The 21,330-nt window shown below is 36.9% G+C and overlaps 3 protein-coding genes across 3 annotated transcripts; 1 reads left to right on the plus strand and 2 right to left on the minus strand.

Moving 5' to 3' along the window:
* Nucleotides 1-1,305: 1,305 nt before the first annotated feature.
* On the plus strand, nucleotides 1,306-10,827 carry oxtr (oxytocin receptor). Its single transcript, XM_026997609.2, has 2 exons — nucleotides 1,306-2,318; nucleotides 7,503-10,827. The coding sequence occupies exons 1-2, from the start codon at nucleotides 1,397-1,399 to the stop codon at nucleotides 7,754-7,756; spliced, it is 1,176 nt and encodes a 391-aa protein (XP_026853410.1). The 5' UTR covers nucleotides 1,306-1,396; the 3' UTR covers nucleotides 7,757-10,827.
* A 51-nt stretch (nucleotides 10,828-10,878) lies between these two features.
* On the minus strand, nucleotides 10,879-13,814 carry cav3 (caveolin 3). Its single transcript, XM_026997610.2, has 2 exons — nucleotides 13,530-13,814; nucleotides 10,879-11,549 (listed from the first exon to the last, which is right to left on the minus strand). Exons 1-2 carry the CDS (start codon nucleotides 13,638-13,640, stop codon nucleotides 11,208-11,210), a joined length of 453 nt encoding a protein of 150 aa, XP_026853411.1. The 5' UTR covers nucleotides 13,641-13,814; the 3' UTR covers nucleotides 10,879-11,207.
* Nucleotides 13,815-18,603: 4,789 nt separating this feature from the next.
* Nucleotides 18,604-19,935, minus strand: LOC113569401 (caveolin-2-like). Its single transcript, XM_026997426.2, has 3 exons — nucleotides 19,831-19,935; nucleotides 18,975-19,161; nucleotides 18,604-18,716 (listed from the first exon to the last, which is right to left on the minus strand). Exons 1-3 carry the CDS (start codon nucleotides 19,933-19,935, stop codon nucleotides 18,604-18,606), a joined length of 405 nt encoding a protein of 134 aa, XP_026853227.2.
* Nucleotides 19,936-21,330: the final 1,395 nt, after the last annotated feature.

Here is a 21,330-nt window from a genome sequence, read left to right on the forward strand (position 1 = left end):
ATTTAAACACTTAAATGCATCAAAACAGACTCAGCTGAATACATTGTCCTTGATTTATTAAGAAAAACTATTTTCTTCCTGAGCTGTATAAGAATTCAGAGAGGAGGCCTGAATGGCGACTGAGTGACTGAGATGACATGCCAGTGTCTTCACATTGGCTAGTACAGCAGCTCAAAAGCATGAACTGATGTAATGTTGCCCTTGTGATATTGTGGTGACATGAGGATTCCACAGTTAGAAATTTCATGACCATAAATATTCATTTTTCATTGTGTCTGTTTCTCTAATAAGAGTATTTTAAAAGTCAGTTAAACATATTGTCTTCATGTTCTTATTTCTGTTCCGAATTTAACATCTTTTTATCCTTTTGAAAAAGTATCTACTTTTTATACCTTGGGCAATTTTTAAATTGTAGATTTTCAGAAATTCTTCTGGCCCTAAAATGAAAAGGCTGAGACACGGATAAGAATTCGGGCGTTCATTTGAGCACACGTGATATGTCTCGTTCAGCGCATGCTAATAACCCTCTTCAGACAGAAGCGCGACCTGCAGAATGGAGTTTTTCTACTTTAGTCACTTTTTAGAGTAATTTTATTTTCTACACATTTACTGTTATAGGGTCGAGTATTCTGGTGCTCATGCTTTGTTTGAATTTGTATAAAATGATTTTTTTTATCATGCGATTGCTTAATTACATTTTCAAATATATCAAATGTATCAGAAACCTATGTGTAAAAGAAAGAAGTTAAGTAAAAATATTTGAGATTGCGAGATATAGAAAAATCCACAATTCCACGATAATTAGTTGATATTTCCTTTGTATAAGGGATTGCATAGGTAAGACCCCGATCAATAGATGTGTGGCATACGGACATCTAGTGGAAGTGATGGGTAAGTTTCTTTGCCGATCTTTTGCGAATATGTAAGGGTATAAATATCGTGACGTTGCTCATTCTGAGCGCGCTTAGCGAGAGAGAAAATAGAGGCTTTGCATCACTTCGAGGAATTTATTTTGCGTTTATGTTAGTTATAAAACTGGCTGCAGCATGCACAACCACTGTAAGTAGCCAGAGTCATAGACATTTTCAAGTAGTACATTTCAGGTAGTAAATCTTGTTGAAATATATTTATATGTCTGTATTTTTAAAAATGGTAATTGGTTTACTTCGACCATTATATCTGAAATAACAGGTTACGATTATAGAGGTTCTTCACATTTTTAACTTGAATCATCTAGATTTTTTAGTTTGCTTCGTTGGACGAGTGATTTCTTTTGGTATAATAAGTTGCAAAGGGATTGTTTTGGATACCAAATATGCATGAAGAAACAGTATTATCTGTTTAGGATAATCCTTGCGTTCTGTAGAGAAGTAAGTGAGGATACAGTAGTGGCATTATGGAAGAACTCTTCAAGGATCAGTACTTTTTGTCTTTCAATGATTCATGGAAAAATTCTACTTTGGGGAACGAAACTGACAGGTTAAACCAAACAGTGAACCCCCTAAAACGAAATGAAGAGGTAGCAAAAGTGGAGGTTGCAGTATTGGCCTTAATCTTGCTTTTTGCTCTCGCCGGCAACATATGTGTTCTGGTTGCTATCCATACAGCCAAACACAGTAAATCTCGCATGTATTACTTCATGAAGCATCTCAGCATTGCGGACCTAGTGGTGGCTATCTTCCAGGTCCTGCCTCAACTTATCTGGGACATTACTTTCCGCTTCTATGGACCGGACATCCTCTGCAGGTTGGTGAAATACCTTCAAATAGTCGGAATGTTTGCCTCGACTTACATGCTTGTACTGATGTCAATAGACAGGTGCCTGGCTATCTGCCAACCACTAAGCTCTTTGCATAAAAGAAAGGACCGGTTTTATGTCATTTTCTCCTGGGTCCTCAGCTTGCTTTTCAGTGTCCCACAAGTTTACATCTTTCAACTGAGAGAGGTTGGATCCGGCGTATATGACTGCTGGGGAGACTTTGTACAGCCCTGGGGAGCCAAAGCATACATCACTTGGATAAGCCTCACTATCTACATTATTCCAGTTGCCATACTAAGCATTTGCTACGGACTAATAAGTTTTAAAATATGGCAGAACTTTAAACTGAAAACTAAGCGAGATGAGTGCATTACACTGACCCCAACAGCATCGAAAAGCAACACGCTCGCGCGAGTGAGCAGCGTCAGACTCATCTCCAAGGCAAAGATCACGACCGTTAAAATGACGTTTGTGATTGTCATGGCGTATATCGTGTGCTGGACTCCGTTTTTCTTCGTACAGATGTGGTCAGCTTGGGACCCTGCAGCGCCCAGGGAGGGTAAGTTCTTGTCCCAGTGCGAGAATCGGGTGCCATTTCTTTTACACGGTAGCGTAGAACGTCGTTTCGCACAGCGCATACACCGTAGCATCAGTCCTCTGTGGTCTGGTAAGAAAGACACGTCGAGGTTGCTGGCATATTCATAACCTGAAGTCTAAATTCAGTGGCAGTACAGAAGTTTGTCAAGTCACTTTCCACCATGCGGGAGCTGCGACTCAATGGCTCTCTGATGCGACATTTTATTGTCTTCAGACGTAAACAGTGAGAATTTAACAACTCTGTCATCGAGAAGCCTGTAGGTTTTCTTTATCTGAAATTTAACAAAACACGACTAAATCAAGCGGTTCATCATTGTTTTTATGTCTTAAATATTAAATAAAAGCAAATAAAGAAAAATGATTTATTCTAAACAATTCTAAATGTTCACTCCATTAAGTGCACTGTACAACACTACAGAATAGGTTATTCACGATTCTGACACCTCATCATGATGGAGGAGAATGTAAAGAACATCTGAATTCACATTCTAAATGCTATCACAGTCAGTTCATGTTTTAAGAATACAGATAAGCTAAAGCCGGGGTGGGCGTGGGTGGGGGGTGGGGTGTTTCAAAGATTAATGCTGTATATTTAATGTTCAGTGTAAATTTCACACTTTACCGTTACCCCATTTGGTGTACTTCAACTCTTTTACATATAATTTAGACGAAATAGTGTTTGGTTTATTGTCTTCATAGGCAGGGGTGTATATAAAGTTGCGACTTAACGGTTTCCCCAGAGAATGCTTATTTCTGAACAGCTGTGACGTCGATCACTTGCATGATGGATATTTAACATTCATATCACTCCGCATAGGCTGTACAGCAACTGTTCCATAAAACACCACAGCGGCCTTGGGCAAACCATTAATTAATATTTAATTAATTCATTCGATTAATATTGAGCAATAAGAAATTAATAATAATAACTAAATTTAATTAATTAATATTGATCAGAACTGCGCCATTAAATCATGACTGTCTGGAGCATGCGAAATTATTAATGTTCTACAGTATCTCACCTATTGATGATTTTCTAAAATGGTAACCACTAATTCGGTTTTGATTTTTCAGTTTATAGCTTCTGCTAATGTTTGGTCAAAGCCAGTGTGTTTGTATAATTCAAGTTCATTTAAAAATATGAACTTGCTACATGAAAAAAAAAATATATTGGTCATCAGTGTTGTTTATTATTTTGTCAGTTTAGATCTGTAAAGAAAGTTAGAGGACCTTTTATAATCTCTTATTACATCACACCAATATTCATGTGTGGGCCATGAACACCAACTAAAATACATGCCCAACAACCACATTCCTCAGTTATAATCACAATTTCACAAAATGTGTTGTAATTAATAGTATCATAAATTATAATTATACATATATGCTTTTTATACTCCAGTCTTATTGGAGGTGTCACAGTATAGTTACACTGGATATTCTGTATATTGTTTGATTTAAATGATTTTTGTTAATGGTTACGCAAGTTGGTCCATTGAACCTATTTAATCATATCTCAGGAAGACTACCAGGTTAGAAGTCCATGTATTCAGTAATGACAGGCATGAAGCATGCATGATCTCTGTTGATGTATGGGGTGCAAAATGATTTCTGAGGTGCAGCATCCAGAAAAGAGCTGAGTCTAAATCAAACATTATTATCCAGGTGGATTTCTAATTACTCTTAATCAATTTAGAATCCTTCCAAAACCTTTAAAAATGAAGTATGAGGTTATAACTTTAATAGGTTGTTTTTGTGTCACCAGTGGGTATTTCTTCCATTCAGAGGAAGGTCAGTAAATGTCTAAAGGAAATCATGTGCCTAACCACATCATGAGGTGTTTTAGAAAGTTTAAAATTGGGGTTGTTGGAAATCTCTGGTTGTGTGTTGTACAAGAGGTACAAATTACACCTAAATATGTTATGCAATATAAGAACAATTTGATGTTTCTGAATAGAATGAACAGACCAGACTGTGATGTATTATATTTTTAAAGGTAAATGCAGACTGTCACTAAAACTGGATGCCAAACTTTCTAAAACAACATACAAATCTTCAGTCCTGGGAATATTCCCAGTGATCTTCTGGCCAGTCTGTGGGCCAGTGAAACAAGACTAATATGAATGTGTCTGTGTTCTCATATCAGTCATGCACACCATAGAATAAAAATACTGAATTATTTTACAGCATTTATTGACATTGTTATAAAGGAATGTGAAATCAAAGTCATTTGCTAAATCTGCTGCTTCTGTGGCGTAAGACTGGTTAAGTGTTGATGTTGCCCAAGTCTTGAGTGATTTTCTAATATGACCGGATGGTATGACTACATCATAATGTCCACCAATTGAATTGCATTGATTAACATGCAGGAATTATCTAGATTGGAAATGAATAACTGTTGGATTTAGCGGCATCATGAATAACCGTGTTGGGTTTAGCGGTGTCATGAATAACTGTGCTATGTTTAGCGGTCTCATGAAGAATTATGTTGGGTTTAGTGGTGTCATGAATAACTGTTGGGTTTAACAGCATCATGAATAACTGTTGTGAGTTTAGCGGCATCATGAATAACTTGGGTTTAATGGTGTCATGAATAACTGTGTTGGGCTTGGCGATGTGATGGCAGATTTGGTCTCCCATTTTGATCTCATCCTACTGGCTTTTTGCTTACATCACTAGAGGAACTAGTCAAGAATATTCTCATCTCACTGAGATTTCTTAATGTACTGAAGTAACAAGGAGTCATTAGAGCCACAAATGAGATTCATAAAATTCACTCAAACCCTTTTATGTTTAGCTAATAAAGAGAAAAGAACAGATGATTATAATCAAGAAAGCAATGAAATTCTCAGTCAAAATTTTTCATATCCATATCTGCCTTCCATATTCAACTGCACTTTATTCTTTTATCTATATTTAACTATCCCACTTAAATATGGGAATTCAAAATTAGATCATAAATAAATAGAGTACTATTTATGTTTGCACCTTGAAAACTTGGAAAATAACATCTAATGTTACTCCTCACTCAGTGTCCAATATTAGCAGTTATTTTTCTTTACCCCTGTACTAGTCTAACTGCAACTGGAAAGTTGCATTCATCCTGCTCTCAATGTTCCATATGAACTGAGCACAATCAAAAGAGCTACCCAAAGCAATACAGTTGACTGAAGAAACTACATGTGGGCTTCTTGTTTCCACACTGAGTTACCAGCCTTCTCTTCCTCAGCTCTGAGAGACTTGTAGACGTGGAACAGAACCCTCACATGCATCCTTCTTGCAGCATCTCACCATCTCCGAGCTGATCACTTGATTCTCTTAGCCAGTGTTTAAATGTGTGACTTGGGCAAGTCAGTTACAATGTATGTTATAAGGCTATCATCTTCTGTTCACTCCCTTTAAGACTGTGGGTTGTGGTTTTGGAAACAGCAGCTTTGTTCCACACAGGTAACAACAGAAATTCATCTTTTCCAAAGTAGAGACAAGATTTTAATGTTCAGTTTCACTTGTTTTCATTTAGCTGTCATGTTCAATTAAGTCAAATTATCTGTAATGCTACCATTATATGCCCATGTAATAAGGATTAAGTGTACAGTATAATATAAACTACATGACTTTAAAGAAAGAATACATCACAGGGTGTGTGAGTGTGTCAGCTGTTTCCGATTCCATGAAGTGAAAACAGGATTAAAAAAAAAACATCTGGTTGTAAGACGTATTGATGCTTTGTCCTGTGAAATGTAGAGTTCCTGTTTAGAGTGGACCTTTGTTCAAGCCATGGCTTAATGTATTGCCAGAAATTGTTGCTCTGGGGATGTTGGGGTGCTTGGTCCGATCTCTGTGGGTGTGCTCTAAAAATGTTGACACAAGCAGATGTTAAACATTAATGCTTTGATGAAATGGTGTTTTTGTTTAATTATTTTTAGCATTGTTGGCCGAATTAGGTGGCCTACATATAGTGCGTATAAACCTGATTTTTTATGTAGAAATATATCTAGAATTCTCCATGTATTTCTGGTTATCTTTATAAATAGGCATTACCTTATATGGATAGGAAATGTTTGCACTTGCTATTTCCAATATGTGCTAGAATTCTATATTTACACAATCAAATACATTAGTTTAATAGGCTACTAACTGGTAACAAACTGGTGATTTCAAAAGCCAAAAAATCACGTGTCCTTTTTTAATTTAGCCTCTGTGTAATATGCATTTTACATGCATAGTACATGTACACTAAGGTCTAGGCATGCTAATGTGCTTAGTCGTAATCTCAGTGATATCTCATACCCAAAGGGACATGTGCAAAGATGTGAGCTCACATTGGACAATCAGCTGTATGTATTCCAATTTTAAAAGACAGAAACAATCGAAAATGTCTGATGCTTCCTTTTTTTTCAAAAGCACATGCAGATCATTCTACCTTAATGAAATATACCTGAATGAAATCAGTTGTTGAATATCTCAGCATTTCTAATCACAAAAAGCATATAGGCAGACTTTGTACATCAAGAAAATATTAGTTTTGGTAGGTTGGTAAATGACTTTCATGCAAGAGGTTTTAAAGACTTTTGAAATGTTTAGAAACCTAATTATGTTGATTCAGCTGGTTACACATAAGTTTAATGAAACATACAGTAGAAAAGCTATAGATGTAGCTGCATACTTTAGACACATGGCACATGCTCATTTTCCCTGACACGGTATGAATATCTTGAGCCCAGATAGAAGGCACACACTGGGCACTTTATTGATTGAAATACAATATGTTTCTTGCCAGTACTTTTATAGAGCAACCGCATGAGAAGCTTCAGTGTGCTTTAGCCTTCACAAATCAAAATGCTGGTGAATCACTGAAAACCTGAATCCTGTGGTTTGGCCCTACTGATGCTGGCTTGTGCTGCACTATTATTGCAACTGATGAATTTATGTCATTGGTTCAATAAAACATTCAAAGCCATTGGAGTAACTCCATGTATGTGTATGTGTGTGTAATGTTATTGAAACACCCATAACATGGTAAACCAGTGGTGTAATTCCAATGCAGACAGGCACACAATTAGTAAATGCTAAAATGTGAAAATTTGGAATTACTGCTTAGTTAAACTGCTGAGCAGCTAAATCTTGTCTGTCTGTCCCCACACAGCCATGCCCTTTATCATCTCCATGCTGCTGGCTAGTCTGAACAGCTGCTGCAATCCCTGGATTTACATGTGCTTTGCGGGGCACCTGTTCCATGACCTGAAGCAGAACCTGCTTTGCTGCCCAGCGATCTACCTGAAATCATCCCATTGCCGCTGCAATCTGGAGCACGGCTCCAGCCGCAAGAGCAACTCCTCAACTTATGCCATGAAGAGTACCAGCAGCCAGAGGAGCATCACCCAGACATCCACCACATAAACACCATTGCAGGCTACGCTGATGCTAATCACACGTGAGGAATTGGAATCGCTGCATATATAGAAGGGCGATGTCACAGAAGTCTGTTTAACCTTGGATAGCAGACTAATAGGACTCCCAGATTTGGGCAATGTGAGCGTCAACAGGAGCTTTGGCTCTCTCACTGCAATTAATTCTTGGAGATATTTAAAGGGGAATGTCCTTTTCCTGAACCCTATGCTTCTTGACATAAAAAAGACTAATTCACACTGTCTGAGAGCTTGGGGGTGTGTAATATAATATCAGAACTCATTAACGTTAAATGGGATCAACAAAATAACTATCAGAATGTGTTTGAGTTATGACAGCTCAATACAGAGGGCATTCTGAGCAGTCACTTCTGGTCTTCTAACCATTACTGGAATTTAACTTCCACTAGCCTCAATACATTCACATCATTAACTCTAAAAATAATTTTTTTAAAAGAGCGACAAGAAATGCAGCATAGGTTGTTTTTCTTACTCTTTAGACTCTCATCCTGGCAATATTGTGTATGTTTTTGCAGATTTACTAATTTACTTCAAATATAAATTTTAAGTCAATATTAAAGACATGACCCTAAGTCTAGATCTATTCTAAACATGAAAACAGCAGAATCCCTTTTTTGTTTTGTTTTTAGATGTGAAGTACTTCATTAAGATGGGTTTGATGCCATTTATTATTCATTCAGTCACACACTTGCACATGTTTATTAGGTTGAAAATTGTCCACATGGGAGAGTTAACCATGAGTTGTTTTGCATTCATGAAACTTGTTACTACTGCACATTCATCTTCTTAAACGTGATTACATCCAAAGTTCTGTAGTCACACACCTTTAGTTGCTTTATTCTTATGTGTAATTACAAAGAACATCTGATAATATTTAAGATTTTAGAGAGTTTGATCCTGGTAAGAACTTTGTTAACTGTATTTAAGTAAACAAAAATATTCTGAATGTCAGTCTAAAAACATTTTTTTTTGTTTTATTTTTCCATCTTCCAAAGATATTTTAAAGCAGAGTATATTTGTAAAGCCAGCCAGAGAATAAATTTGACACATTTCACATAAAATATCACATAATTTAAAAAGAAATAATTTTTGCAATGAGTACTACAAGAAATAACTTGTCATTCAGTTTCAAAATGGTGCAGTATTGCAAAGTGGTGCAGTATTGCTTTTTTCACATCTTGTGCTGCTGTTTTAATAAGGGTGTCTGCCTGAGACTATCCAATCTTTCACCATGTTCTTACATTCTTCTATGTGCTAAAACAATTTTTGTTAAAAAACTACTGGAAATCAATGCCCATTTGTAGTTAATATAAACAACCATTAAGTAATTTATTGATAAAGTGTATGTGCAAATAAATATGACTATGACATAATGTTTTCGGTAAACATATTTTCCAAGAAAATGTGAATATTGATTTTCTGGCTTTATGAAGTTCACCAGTAAAGAAAAAACCCTCTTTTTTACTGTCTTAGTTACATTCCTAGTTCAAGGATTGCTTTTATGTGGCTATTGTGTGTAGTAGCCTACAAACATTTATTATTAGAATGGCCATATAAATGTTGTGTCCAAAGCAATATAAAGGTTGGGGGGATGGGGTGGCTAGGAATGATTGTGATTATAAATAAATAGAAAATACTCTGTTTTAAATGTTGAAAAGGAAGTCCTGAACACATTGCCCATAAAGTAACTCGATGGTAGGCTAATAGCAATGATTGAGCCCACAGTGTATTTTGTGAAATTGTACTGAATGCGTGAAAGTGAACTGGAAGTGAACTGAAATATCTTATGCAACTTTTTGTACTCGCTTCAAGCTTGTCAACCTAAGCCTGATTTTAGCTTGTTAGTTTCTTGACACATATGTACCAATATGTAATATATGTACTCAATCCTCTTTTGAGACGAGTTCATTCTGATGACATGAAGTATAACCAGGAAATACATATGTACCAAGCAACTGTCAGCTAACATTACACACCATACAAAAGTAACACTGGCGAACTCAGGCCATGCCTCTCTAACATATGTAATGTACTTATTTTACTGTTAATGAAAAAGAAACTTCATTATTGAAATTTCTTAATTTCTTAAAAATCATCATGCTCTCTGCCTTATCAGCTATAAAAGACTCAATTAAAAAAATCGGCAGCAAACATTCCCTTAATTTTCTGCCACCCTATATTAGGAGGTTAATGGCGAGACCACTTTTTGTAATTATTTAGTTGAATTCAGCTATCCCAGTTTCTTTTATCATGCCGATGCAGTCTAACGTTTGAAACTATGCACATTGTTCTCCTGCATTTTGATGCATTTAAATGATATTCTGGTTACTCTGCTGTTATTTCATGATAGTTTAGCACCGAGAAAGTCAGCAGGACTAAGTGGCCAAGGACATTATCAAACAACTCATTCCAATTAAGATTTTTTTTCCTTTAGGTTTATAACACCATATAGCTCTGCTATTCTCTCTACCCTTTTCACATTGTTTTCATATTTTAATAATCTGTTGTCTGGTGAGGTCTTAAAAATTAATAGACTATAAATAAAATATTAAAAGTATGACCTCACAAACGATTATCATGTTATGATTATTTAAGTGAAATAAACCAAAAGAAATCATATTAAAATGTGGCTAAACTGGATATATTACAGACATATTATTCAAAAATATATGACAATAGTAGCCTATCCTCCTTCATGAAGCAACGCATACCAAGGCATGTTTTAGTTCATGTCTCTTTTTGAAAACAAAACTGAATAACTCCTAAAGTCCATTATGATGACATGAAGTTTAATCAGGAAATATATTTTTTATCCCCAAATGCCAATTTATCACTTTAATGTGAAAGAACAGTTTGACCTTTTAAAAATATATTTATTTTGTGCACAGTACACATTACACAGTACATGTCATAGTGATAAAGAAAACATAGATATACCTAATTAAGATACATTTAATCTAAAATACAGGACTTTGATGACTTCTATGAGCAATTTTACCTTTGAATGTCTTATTTTTGTGACATTACATACCCCCCCACCCCCCCCCCCCCCCAAAAAAACCCAGCATCAATAGCACCCATTATAAATGTCTATTGAACACACAAAGAGAAGACTTTATTACACAGAGGAATAAGACTCCTCTGTTCTCCACTTTCAGCACTCAAATGTTTTATAAATATTTCTCTTAACAGGTGAGTGGCCACACCTGTACAACATGAGCCCCTCTACACACACCACTGAAATTAAAACACTGCACAGGTCAGTACAACTCAGCATTCAGGCACCATTGCTTATAATTACCCAGTCATTTGTTATAGAAATGTGACTGGAACCAAGTTTAAACCCATCAAGATTTGAGCTCTTTATAAAAGCTGAAGAAAATGCATAACAGAACTTGATATCATAAACTCCTTCAGGATCTTTACACCTCTTTGCGAAGTGCAACTCGTATGCTGCTGAAGACCTTTCCCAATGCCTCAAACAATGGGTCACAGAACGTATGAATGCAGAGTGAGTAGATTCGACTTAAACACTGAGTCTCAATCAGGTAGCTCTTGATGCAGGGCATCACAGCCCAGATGTGGCAGAAGGAGATGCAGGCAAAGCAGAATCCCCACAGCAACGCCACTGGGATACCAAAAATGGCTGATAGCACGCGATAGCACCAGTACTTAGAGACAGTGAACATGGTGTAGCTTGCTTTCCACACTCCGTCCAGACTATGTGTGCCATCAGGTTCAGCGATCACGTCCTCAAATTCCACCTATGTTACAGGTAGATTAACACAAAATAAAATTATTAGGCAAAACATAGTTTGGAGGCAAGCTTTCATTGCAAAAGATTACATTGCAATTCAAGTAATTCATTCGGAGCCATCCTTGCTAGTGCTGTGATGCTATTGATTTGCTGCAGACCACAATGAATTCATCCCACCTTATTTTCAAGCATCCTATTCAAGCATCCGGTGGAGCGGGAGTACACAGAACCTGCACTGTGCTGACAAAATCCCATAGCACTGATGGAGTAACTTAGTGTGATTTGGTAAGACACAGTCTAGAAGATGTTTTCCTTGTTTCCGTTCAAATAATACAGTATGTTTGGCCTAAAGGGAGTCTTGCAGCATAGTAACTCTGCTATTTTAACTCTCTAAATGGTGATGGTCAGTAATTTGATATCAAAATCCCGTCCTAGCAGATTTAATGTATTTTTTTGTAAATACATGATAAATTGCTATGAGCATTAAGAGAGACTATATCAGTAATTTAAACTCTGTAAACAGAAGCTATATTTATGAAAGAACATATCCACCTTAAAATAGAGTTCTAAATCTATTAATGTATGACAAATGTGTATGCCTGTCTTGATCTTACTTGTGAAACATTATTTTTTTTTGGTCTAAATACAAGCAAATTTTATGATTGACAACATTGTAACATTATATATATATATATATATATATATATATATATATATATATATATATATATATATATATATATAGTACATATTGTATGTTACAGTATATATGTATATATACACCTACGTTGCACTTGACACCAACTAGGTGTCAATGTATCATCATTCTAGTCCTTAATGAATGAAGCCTTGATAGAGCGCTTAACTAAACAAGTTATCAGAGATATATATTTTTTAAGGCCTCTCGGAATCACTTCACACATCTAGTACCAAAACTATAAAATAGTATAAATAGTTTAATAGCTGTAATATGCCATTCTGTGAATGTACTGGCATTCAGCTCATTAGTATTAGTAATAGAAATGAAGAAATGGTTGGATAATTCAATAAAGAATCAAACTGTAAGGCTTTAAAAGTAATGAAAAGAGTTTACTAAAATATATACTCTTCATATAATATGTATAAAATCAATAATATCCCAAGAAAAAATCTGAATCCAAGTTTTCAACAATAAAAAGTTAAAAACGATGTAGGATTAATGAGAAAGAAATGAGCCAGAACTCATAACATTAATGTTCCCAAATATTTTCTGACTAGAATAAACCACAATTATCCAAGTGCAGTGTACTTCATTACTTCAACTTATAAAAGCAACACATGGGGTTGCTAGCAACATGAGCACACACACCATTCATGAGGAATGACTCATCTCTAGCAACTGAATCCTAATGCAGCTTCCCACCACATAGTGCCATAATTATCTTTCCTGATGTAAACATAAATGTTGTATGCTGTAATTCTTAATGCATTTATTCTATGATTAATGAATAAATTGAGATACTACCATTACTGGCTGAAGGGACTGGAGCTCTGATCTAGCTGACGCACCCTTGTACCCCTTCCATAAATAATGGCATTGCGGTCTGGCCTGGAAGAAGTATGCCCAGTGGCTATTTTTGGGTTATGCCTTGCAGCTACACTATATAGATATGTGCAGGATACATGCAAACACATCTGTTACGTGCAAAAAGATCTGTCTCTAAAGACCAACTTTGACTGAATCATCATAATACCACCACATTCAAATACTGTTAATTCATCTGAATATTTTGGTTTGTAGAAAACAATGCTAAAAGACCTGGCAATACTTCACTTCGGTTGTAAGTATTAAGATCTTAACATGAGTAATTATGCTCTTTATATGCTAATTATGTGTTTTTCATCTTTAGGCCCAGAACAACCAAAATCCGTTTTATAATCAGGGCCCATTTTATATCTGGCTCATCAGAATGCACTGGATAAATGGGTCTTCCAAACTCTCACATACCTTTACAACATCTTCATTGATCTGTTTGGGGTCCCTGTTGATCAGGTCAATCTCTTTGGCGTGTCTGTCCTTCAGGATCTTCTCCTCATTGATGTTGTACTGGTCTGCCATGATTGGAGCCTGGGGCCCAGTGCTAGCCAGAATAGGACAGCAGTGCTGTGGTGTGGAAGGTTCCGAGTGACGGGGTCGGAGTGACGGCTAGCAGGCAAGCAGCTATGGAACTAAAGGGTGTGTGAATGCATGAGCAGTTGCCACAGAACCTCCTGTCGCTGATATGATGACACGTCTGGAATGTTACAGGACAGCTGCACTAGACTGGCCTTCGCACTAAAGTTGGTCTCTTGCATGCCCACGTCCTCTCTCTCTCTCTCTCTCTCTCTCTCTCTCTCTCTCTCTCTCTCTCTCTCTCTCTCTCTCTCTCTATCTCTCTGTCTCTATCTCTCTATCACACATGCTGTTCACACACACACTCTCTCTCTTTCTCTCTTTATCCCTCTTTTTCTCTCTCAGCCCCTTATCCTTCCTGTGCTATGTAAATGTAGCATCTAAATGGAAATTCAGAGAATGTGTCAGATTTCAAATGTGGTTGTGGAGTCAGCCAGGTATGAGATACAGACTGGCATGAAGTTCCACTTTGGGGTAGCACTCTAGGAGCTGGAGCTGCAAATGATCTTTAAAAAGAAAATAATGCTACCTAATCATTGTTGCTGTTGGGGAGTAAAGTAGTTTTAACTAAATGGACTTTAATGCTGTAGTACTTAAGAAGTACTGTGTATGATTGTAATATACAAAACAAAGTGCAAATTTAAAGTGCAAATGATTTTGCAGAAAAAGGTGTTAATGAAAGTTATTGCTGTCACTAGGAGAAACTTTTGAGGCTAGCTCAAGTTATACTGTACACTAGGGACAGTACGATTGTGGATATCATAAAGCATATTTTAAATGTGACCAGTGCTCTACAGGAAGGCTTTCTGAATGACATCAAATTCAGAAATAGGTTTTGTCTGTCATAATCATTCATCTAAATTGGAGATTACTGAGCATGGATAAGCAAAGTTACATTGGGGTTTTTCTTTTCCTATAAGGCTTTTTTCTTTTCTCTATAACAAATTTTGTATAAAGAATCCACCATTTCCTGTATGCTGTATAATAACATGCCATTAATATGTATACCATTATATATGCATAACAAATACTGTTATGCATATATAATATTATGCATACTTTTGCATAACAAATTTGAAATACTTAATCCCATTCATACATGCTGTACATGAAGAGTAATCTTTATGTACTGTTATTGACCTGTGCCTTATGCATCTTCTCAAGTTATCACCCACACAAAATATGCAAGCACATAGTACAGTGCTTCATCTGGATCTTTTGAGATGTAACATGTTTAAACTGTAGAGTTCCCTACCATGCTACACAGGGGAGTTCCCTGCCATGCTACACAGTGCTTCATCTTCTTCACTTAGTCCATTTCAGGGACACAGTAACTGTAGGCTGAGGAGAGAAGCACAGGTGTCTCTATCCTCAGCCACTTTCTCCACTTTCTTAAGCACCTCTTGGGTGATTGCCATATTGGGAGATGTAATCTCTCAAGCAGGTCTTGGGTCTACCATGGGGGTTCCTCCCAGCTGTCTGTGGCTGGTATAACTTCAGCAGGAGAAGACGAGGGGCATCCTTATCAGATGTCTGAACCACCTCGACTGGCTCCTCTCAACTAGGAGGAGCGATGGTTCTACTCTGAACTCCTCCTTGGTAACTGATTTCCTCACCCTATCACAAAGAGTGAGCCCTACAACCTGATGGAGAAAGTTCATTTCAGCTTGCATTTGCAATCTTGTTCTTTGGGGCATTACCCAAAGTTCATGGCCATAGGTGATGGTGGGGATATAGACTGACTTTGCTTCGCTTTATAGTTCAGCTCACTCATCACTTCAATTCAGCCAAGCAACTACATTAATGCAGCCTCTGTAGCTAACCTATGGTCAATCTCACTATTCTTCTTCCCATCATTCATGAACAAGGTACTTAAACTCCCCTACTTGTGGGAGGTTCTTGCCCCTATCTCAAAGGAGCATGATATCCTTTTCCAGGACCTAACCTTGGACTCAGGCTTGGAGTTGCTGATCTGCATATTGACTGCTTGAGACTCATACACATCACTTGTTCTCATATGACTGACCATGACTTCATGATTATGTTCATGATTTCATAATTATTACTTCAATTATGATGGCAAAAATATTTTATTCTCATCTCATGAATGTAAGATGTTCTAACCAACTTTGTAATCAAATCCTTCACATTTTTAGTAAATTATAGTAAATTATAAATGTATGTTTTGGCTAAAGCTTATAGAGACGTAAACGTCCTGGAAATTTGCGTCAGTGGATGAATCCAGCTACAGTATATTTTTTAGAAATTCAAGAAATGATAGCGTGATTGAGGTCATCTTAGAAGTCATCAGTGCAGAATCCTTGTGAGTTTGTTGAATGTCAGTTAACTAGTAGGTGGGAAAAAAAAAAAAAAAAAAAAAAAAAGTATTTAATAACTTAAAATTGTATTAAATCTGTTAAAATGTCACTTTAATGCCATTATATGGAATAGCAACTATTAATATTGTGACTCTCTGTAGGCAGAGATTGACCATATCTAATAGGTTTATGGTTGATGGTTTAAAAAAAAAATATTCTTCTGTATCTTTTTTTGGAAATCATTTGAGCTTCGGTTTAGTTCATTTTAATATTGTGTACATATGAGCTTAAGTTGCAAAACAGATTTTTTAAAAAATATTTCAGATATTTTGCAAATTTTGTGCGTTCTTTCATTCTTCTGAAGGCCTATGAGTGAAAGGAGAATGTCAGGAATGATATAGAAGTTCATTCATTCTGCTGCTTCCCTAATTAGTGGAATATTCACAGTGTTCTGTGAGCTTGGGTGGGGTTTGAACCCCAGTGGAGAGGGGTACAAAAATACTCCACATAATAGCAGGGTTGACATGCCTGAGTCTACTGATTTTGCCAACACAGGCAAGTGAGTGTCTTGTCTTTGCTTAATATGGAGATGCTGCATAATACTGAATTAACGATGCAGTTCAAGACAAGACATTTGAAGTATTTGAAATCAGATGGTTGGTGTTTTTAACTAAAGTACTAATAGTGTAAAAACATCTCAAGCAAAATCATAACATATAAAGTCCAACAAACAGAATGTGCACAGGTGACTATAATTTAATTCTGTGGAAAGCTGTGCATTTTTTTGTATAGCACAAAACAAGACACCCACCAAATCAGCAAAACCCAAAATATAAACAAAAAACAAAAAATCAAATGTGCCTTTCTTTAATGAGAATAAACTGTAATGGCCAAATCATCTTTACTGCCCAAAGCAGCCTTTTCTTATAAATCCAAGAATATAATTTTATTTTGTTGTGTGTGTGAGTGTGTGTGTGTGTGTGTGCACGCGCAAATACAGCATGTCATAAACTTTGTATTTTTAGATGTTTGAGATGTTGAACATCACACATTTCTTTGTGAGATGTTTGAATCTTCTGCATAAACCCATTTGTTATGCGATGTAATTGCATTTCAAAATTATTACACTGATGTGTTGCATCCATTTTCTTTGAACATTTATTATTTTACTATAAATATTCCTATTTCTATGACTATTAACCATTTATCACACTGAAATGATTTCCAAGGTGTATACATTTATTATGAAATTTATTATGATTTTTAAAATAATGTATCATGCTAATCCTGTTAGGGTTTTGATATACTTGGTAATAACCCATTTCACTGTTAAAGGTATTACAAAATGATTTTGTCTGTAATATATATGTTCAGTATGTTCTCAAGGCTGCATATTTTTTATAATCAAAAATAATATATTATTAATATTCAAAGTTGTCTTTCATTTTAACATTCATTGCATTTAGATTCACTATTCCCATCAAACATGGACGACATGAATCTGAAGCTACAGTGTGTACAGGCTGACTGAAGCTGAAGACTGGCAAAAACGTGCCTTGCTGGGTGAATCTTATTTCCTACTGCGACATGCAGATAGGATGGTCAAAACTAGCCATAAACAGCACAAATTCAGGCATTTGAGTCTAACAGCACCAAATCTGAGTCTAACAGCACCTTTAGGATGTGGTCCAACAAGAGATGAATGAATGTGCAGCATGAGGTGATAAATCTGCATTTATGTCAGCATGGATGAAAGTTCTAAATGAATATATCAACAACTTGCAGAATCCATGCTATGAATAACCAAGGCTGTTCCCAGAGCAAATGGGCCTTCTGCCTTGTACTGTGTTCCTAATAAAACAGCCAGTCAGTTTTAGTCATTAATGGTCAATTTTATTAATGGTCAATGGACAAAGCAGCAGACCATGTTATTAACCTAACAGTGAGAATGAAACATTTAAAAACTTCAGCACCACTGCTGTGTCTGATAAAGTTGTTTCAGCGTAACACCCACAACAAAGCCTCTACCAGGGTTAGCGCTGTTCTGAGAATGGTCTGCCACCCAGTCCAACCAGGGATGAATCACAGAAAATGATCATTAATCATGTATACTAACAGATATACTGTGTACACAAACAAGCTACACTGAATCAATGTCCCTACAAGATAGGTGTACATAGCGAAGTGTCCAGTGATTGTAGGTACAAGGTAGGTGTTTCTAATAAAGTGTCTTGTGAGTGTATATAGGAAGTAGGCAACCTATAAAGTGAACTACACATTTAAAGCATGTCCCAAAATTATAATATGACATAATTCCCTCTGTTGGGCCTGGATTTTAAAAAAGTCATTTACTGCCAGGTGGATCCATTCCTTTGAGATTTCATACAGGTTCATTCCTGAGGGACAAGGTAAACATCTAAAATGTCTGCACATGGTGTCTCTTCAGTTAAAGAGTATTTGCCATATGTTACATGAGTCATCATCAGTTATGATATGATGTAGAATTACGCTGTGCCAGTTTAATAATAACTGAAGCAGGGGCTTGCTGTGAGCTAGTCCTTTGTCCAGCGTATGGGGACAGCACTAAAACGTCAGCCCAGACTGCTGAAGAAGGGAGCGATGAGCAGGTCCAGCACACTGCTCCACGCCACCCTCATCCAGTGCATGTTTATCAGGAGCAGCTGCACACTGGGCATTATCAGCCTGGAGAGGAGAGGACACAAAGCCTGCCATTATTGCATATGTATGCCCAAATATTCACCTGAACACTGTACAAACCTTCATAATCTTGCATATGTTTTTATTGCTTTCTAGTGAATACATTTAAACAGTAATGATGTATTGTAAATTTTAAAAAGCAAACAGACATAGAAATATATGTGAATCGAAAATATCAAAGCACAAATTCTGCATGCAGTGGCTATGTTTAGAGGAGCTAGGCCAGGCTGTGCCTTTGCTCTCCAGATGTGCAGGTAGCTGAGAAGGGCGAAGAGCAGGCCTTTCCCCAGTGCAACAGGGACAGCCAGCAGCAGGGAGAAGAGCCGGTAGAACCAGAGCCTGCTCACCTCGAAGTGCACATGGCTCCAGAGCCAAACCCTGTCGAAGCTGTGCACAGACGCCGGCTCCGCAATCACCTCCTCGAAGCTCACCTGAGAGCACATGCGGGTGATCTCGCAATAACATCAGAAACACTGATCAGGTTCACTACAACTGAAATGCTGTCATACCTTTGGGCTCTGCTCTGGTTAAAGCTCAATGCTCCATCTGGAATCACTGTAACACTCAGGCAATTTTTGTATTATTGCAGTATAAAAGATGGTCAAATAATGAGGATGTCTCTACCGACATTTACAGTATGGGTGGCCAGCATCACTGTTGAGTAGTTTTCATATGCTTGTGAGGATTGTTTATGATAACTGGTGCTTTTGGTCTGTAATGTAAAATGATGTGCACTGGTGTGCCTTCCAGACTGTTCATAAAAGCCTAACAATTTATTGGGCTGATATGCATTGGAGAAATAAATAAGACTAAATGAGAGTAGTAACTCAGTTTGATTAAGAGATTAAAAGGTTACGGTAAATGAAACTCAAGGGGGCAGTAGACCACAATAACCACTTTCACATTCCCTTACCTTATGTATTAGATCAGTGTTGCATACTTTGTTCTCAAAAAGTAAAACTGTGAGATGCAGAACATTATTACAGTTTCGAGGGAACATGGATAAGGTCATATGAAAGGAACTATGGTCCAGTGTATCTGTGACTGTGACTGTGCTTGTAGGTTGCAGCAGCAAAAGGAATAAGAACTGGCTGAAATACCTTAAGGTGCTTATTGATTCCCTTGGGATCCCTGTGCTTGTTGAGACATGTCATGCCATGGTGAGGAGAATCTTCTCCTGGCTGCTCCTCTAATTCCTCCTCCATTGAAATCCCAGGAATATCATTGGGATAAATCCCATGTTGTTCGAGGAGAGAATGCTGATGTTACTCTGCATTGAATTGTCCTGTATGTCAATTCTTGTGTCTTCAGAAGTGCCAGACATTGCTTGTGTGACTGCTTGGGTTTGTCTCTATGGAAGTCTCCATCTGCCATTATCGGCAGAGGGAAAAGGGAGGCTGGCTCCCCATGGAAGAGATTAAGTCATTAGCACGACGACGTTACATAGTGAGAACATTACAGCACTGTCTCTCCAGTATCCAGATGAGTTCCCCCAGAGTCCAGCAATATCGCCTCCCTCCCCTTAGACACTGCCACATACTGCTCAAACTGAAACATCATCAGCACCTGAGATGTTTCTGAGAGGAAGCAGCACTTCTTGACCCACTGTATTAAACCACATTGAAAGTGAATGGATAGCTACTAACTGGATTGCTGAGATGGTGATCTTTTGATTGCATTCAATTTATTACAAAAGAATCAAGCCATTCTTTGCATTATTTGCTGGAAGTATAGCATATATGTGTTTGAAGACACAAATAATTGCTGGGTTTAGAGATTTTCCTAAGCTCTGTCAGTTTGATTCCTAAGTTACTCATCTGTATAGCTGTGTTTTACAGAGATTATTTTCTGATCGCTTTGGAATTCATGTCAAGGAACCGGTTCCTTGGTTTTGTGACTCTATGACACACCCTACTGGCCAGATGCAAGACTACCTAAAAATAAAGTCCTAAAGTTCTAAACTTAAAAGTACAAAAGACATGCAAACCCTGTTCTGTTTCCTGACTCTGCAGAATTCCAATTTTAGTCAACTTCTTCAAGTTATATATTGTTTAGGAAGTAAACACTCTAAATTGGTTATCCTTCTTTATTTATATAGTATTTAAATGTTTATCTGTACTGTTCAAAAGCAATACATCTAATTACCTCTATCTTTGAAATGCAGCAGAGCAATACACTGTGACAGTCTTGTTTTGCTCATCACTGCCTGTTTTAATCGTCTTCTAAACAACAGTCTGAAGAAAATAAATCAAGACATGATTCATTAGGCTGCATAAATGCATTAGGCATTAGTATATCTGCTAAGCAAGACAGATGACTGCTAGATGAGTAATTACTGTTCTAACTTAAAGAATGACTTTTGAAAAGAGATATTTTCTTTATCTATTAATTTTCTGGTCATCATTCAAACAGATAAGAGAAAGACTTGCAAGAGCAACTTTCACTGAATATATTTTATGTTCACTAGTTCCTTGCCAACATCCCCTAGTTATTTCTATAATGTAAATATAATCACAAAGGGGTCATTTGTGCTGGGAGCAAAGCTCCATGTCAATGCCTGTAAGGCACGTTCCGGACCAGAACTGTGGAAGAGAGCAGTT

Source organism: Electrophorus electricus, chromosome 3 (assembly GCF_013358815.1).
Source record: "Electrophorus electricus isolate fEleEle1 chromosome 3, fEleEle1.pri, whole genome shotgun sequence".
Classification (NCBI taxonomy): domain Eukaryota; kingdom Metazoa; phylum Chordata; class Actinopteri; order Gymnotiformes; family Gymnotidae; genus Electrophorus; species Electrophorus electricus.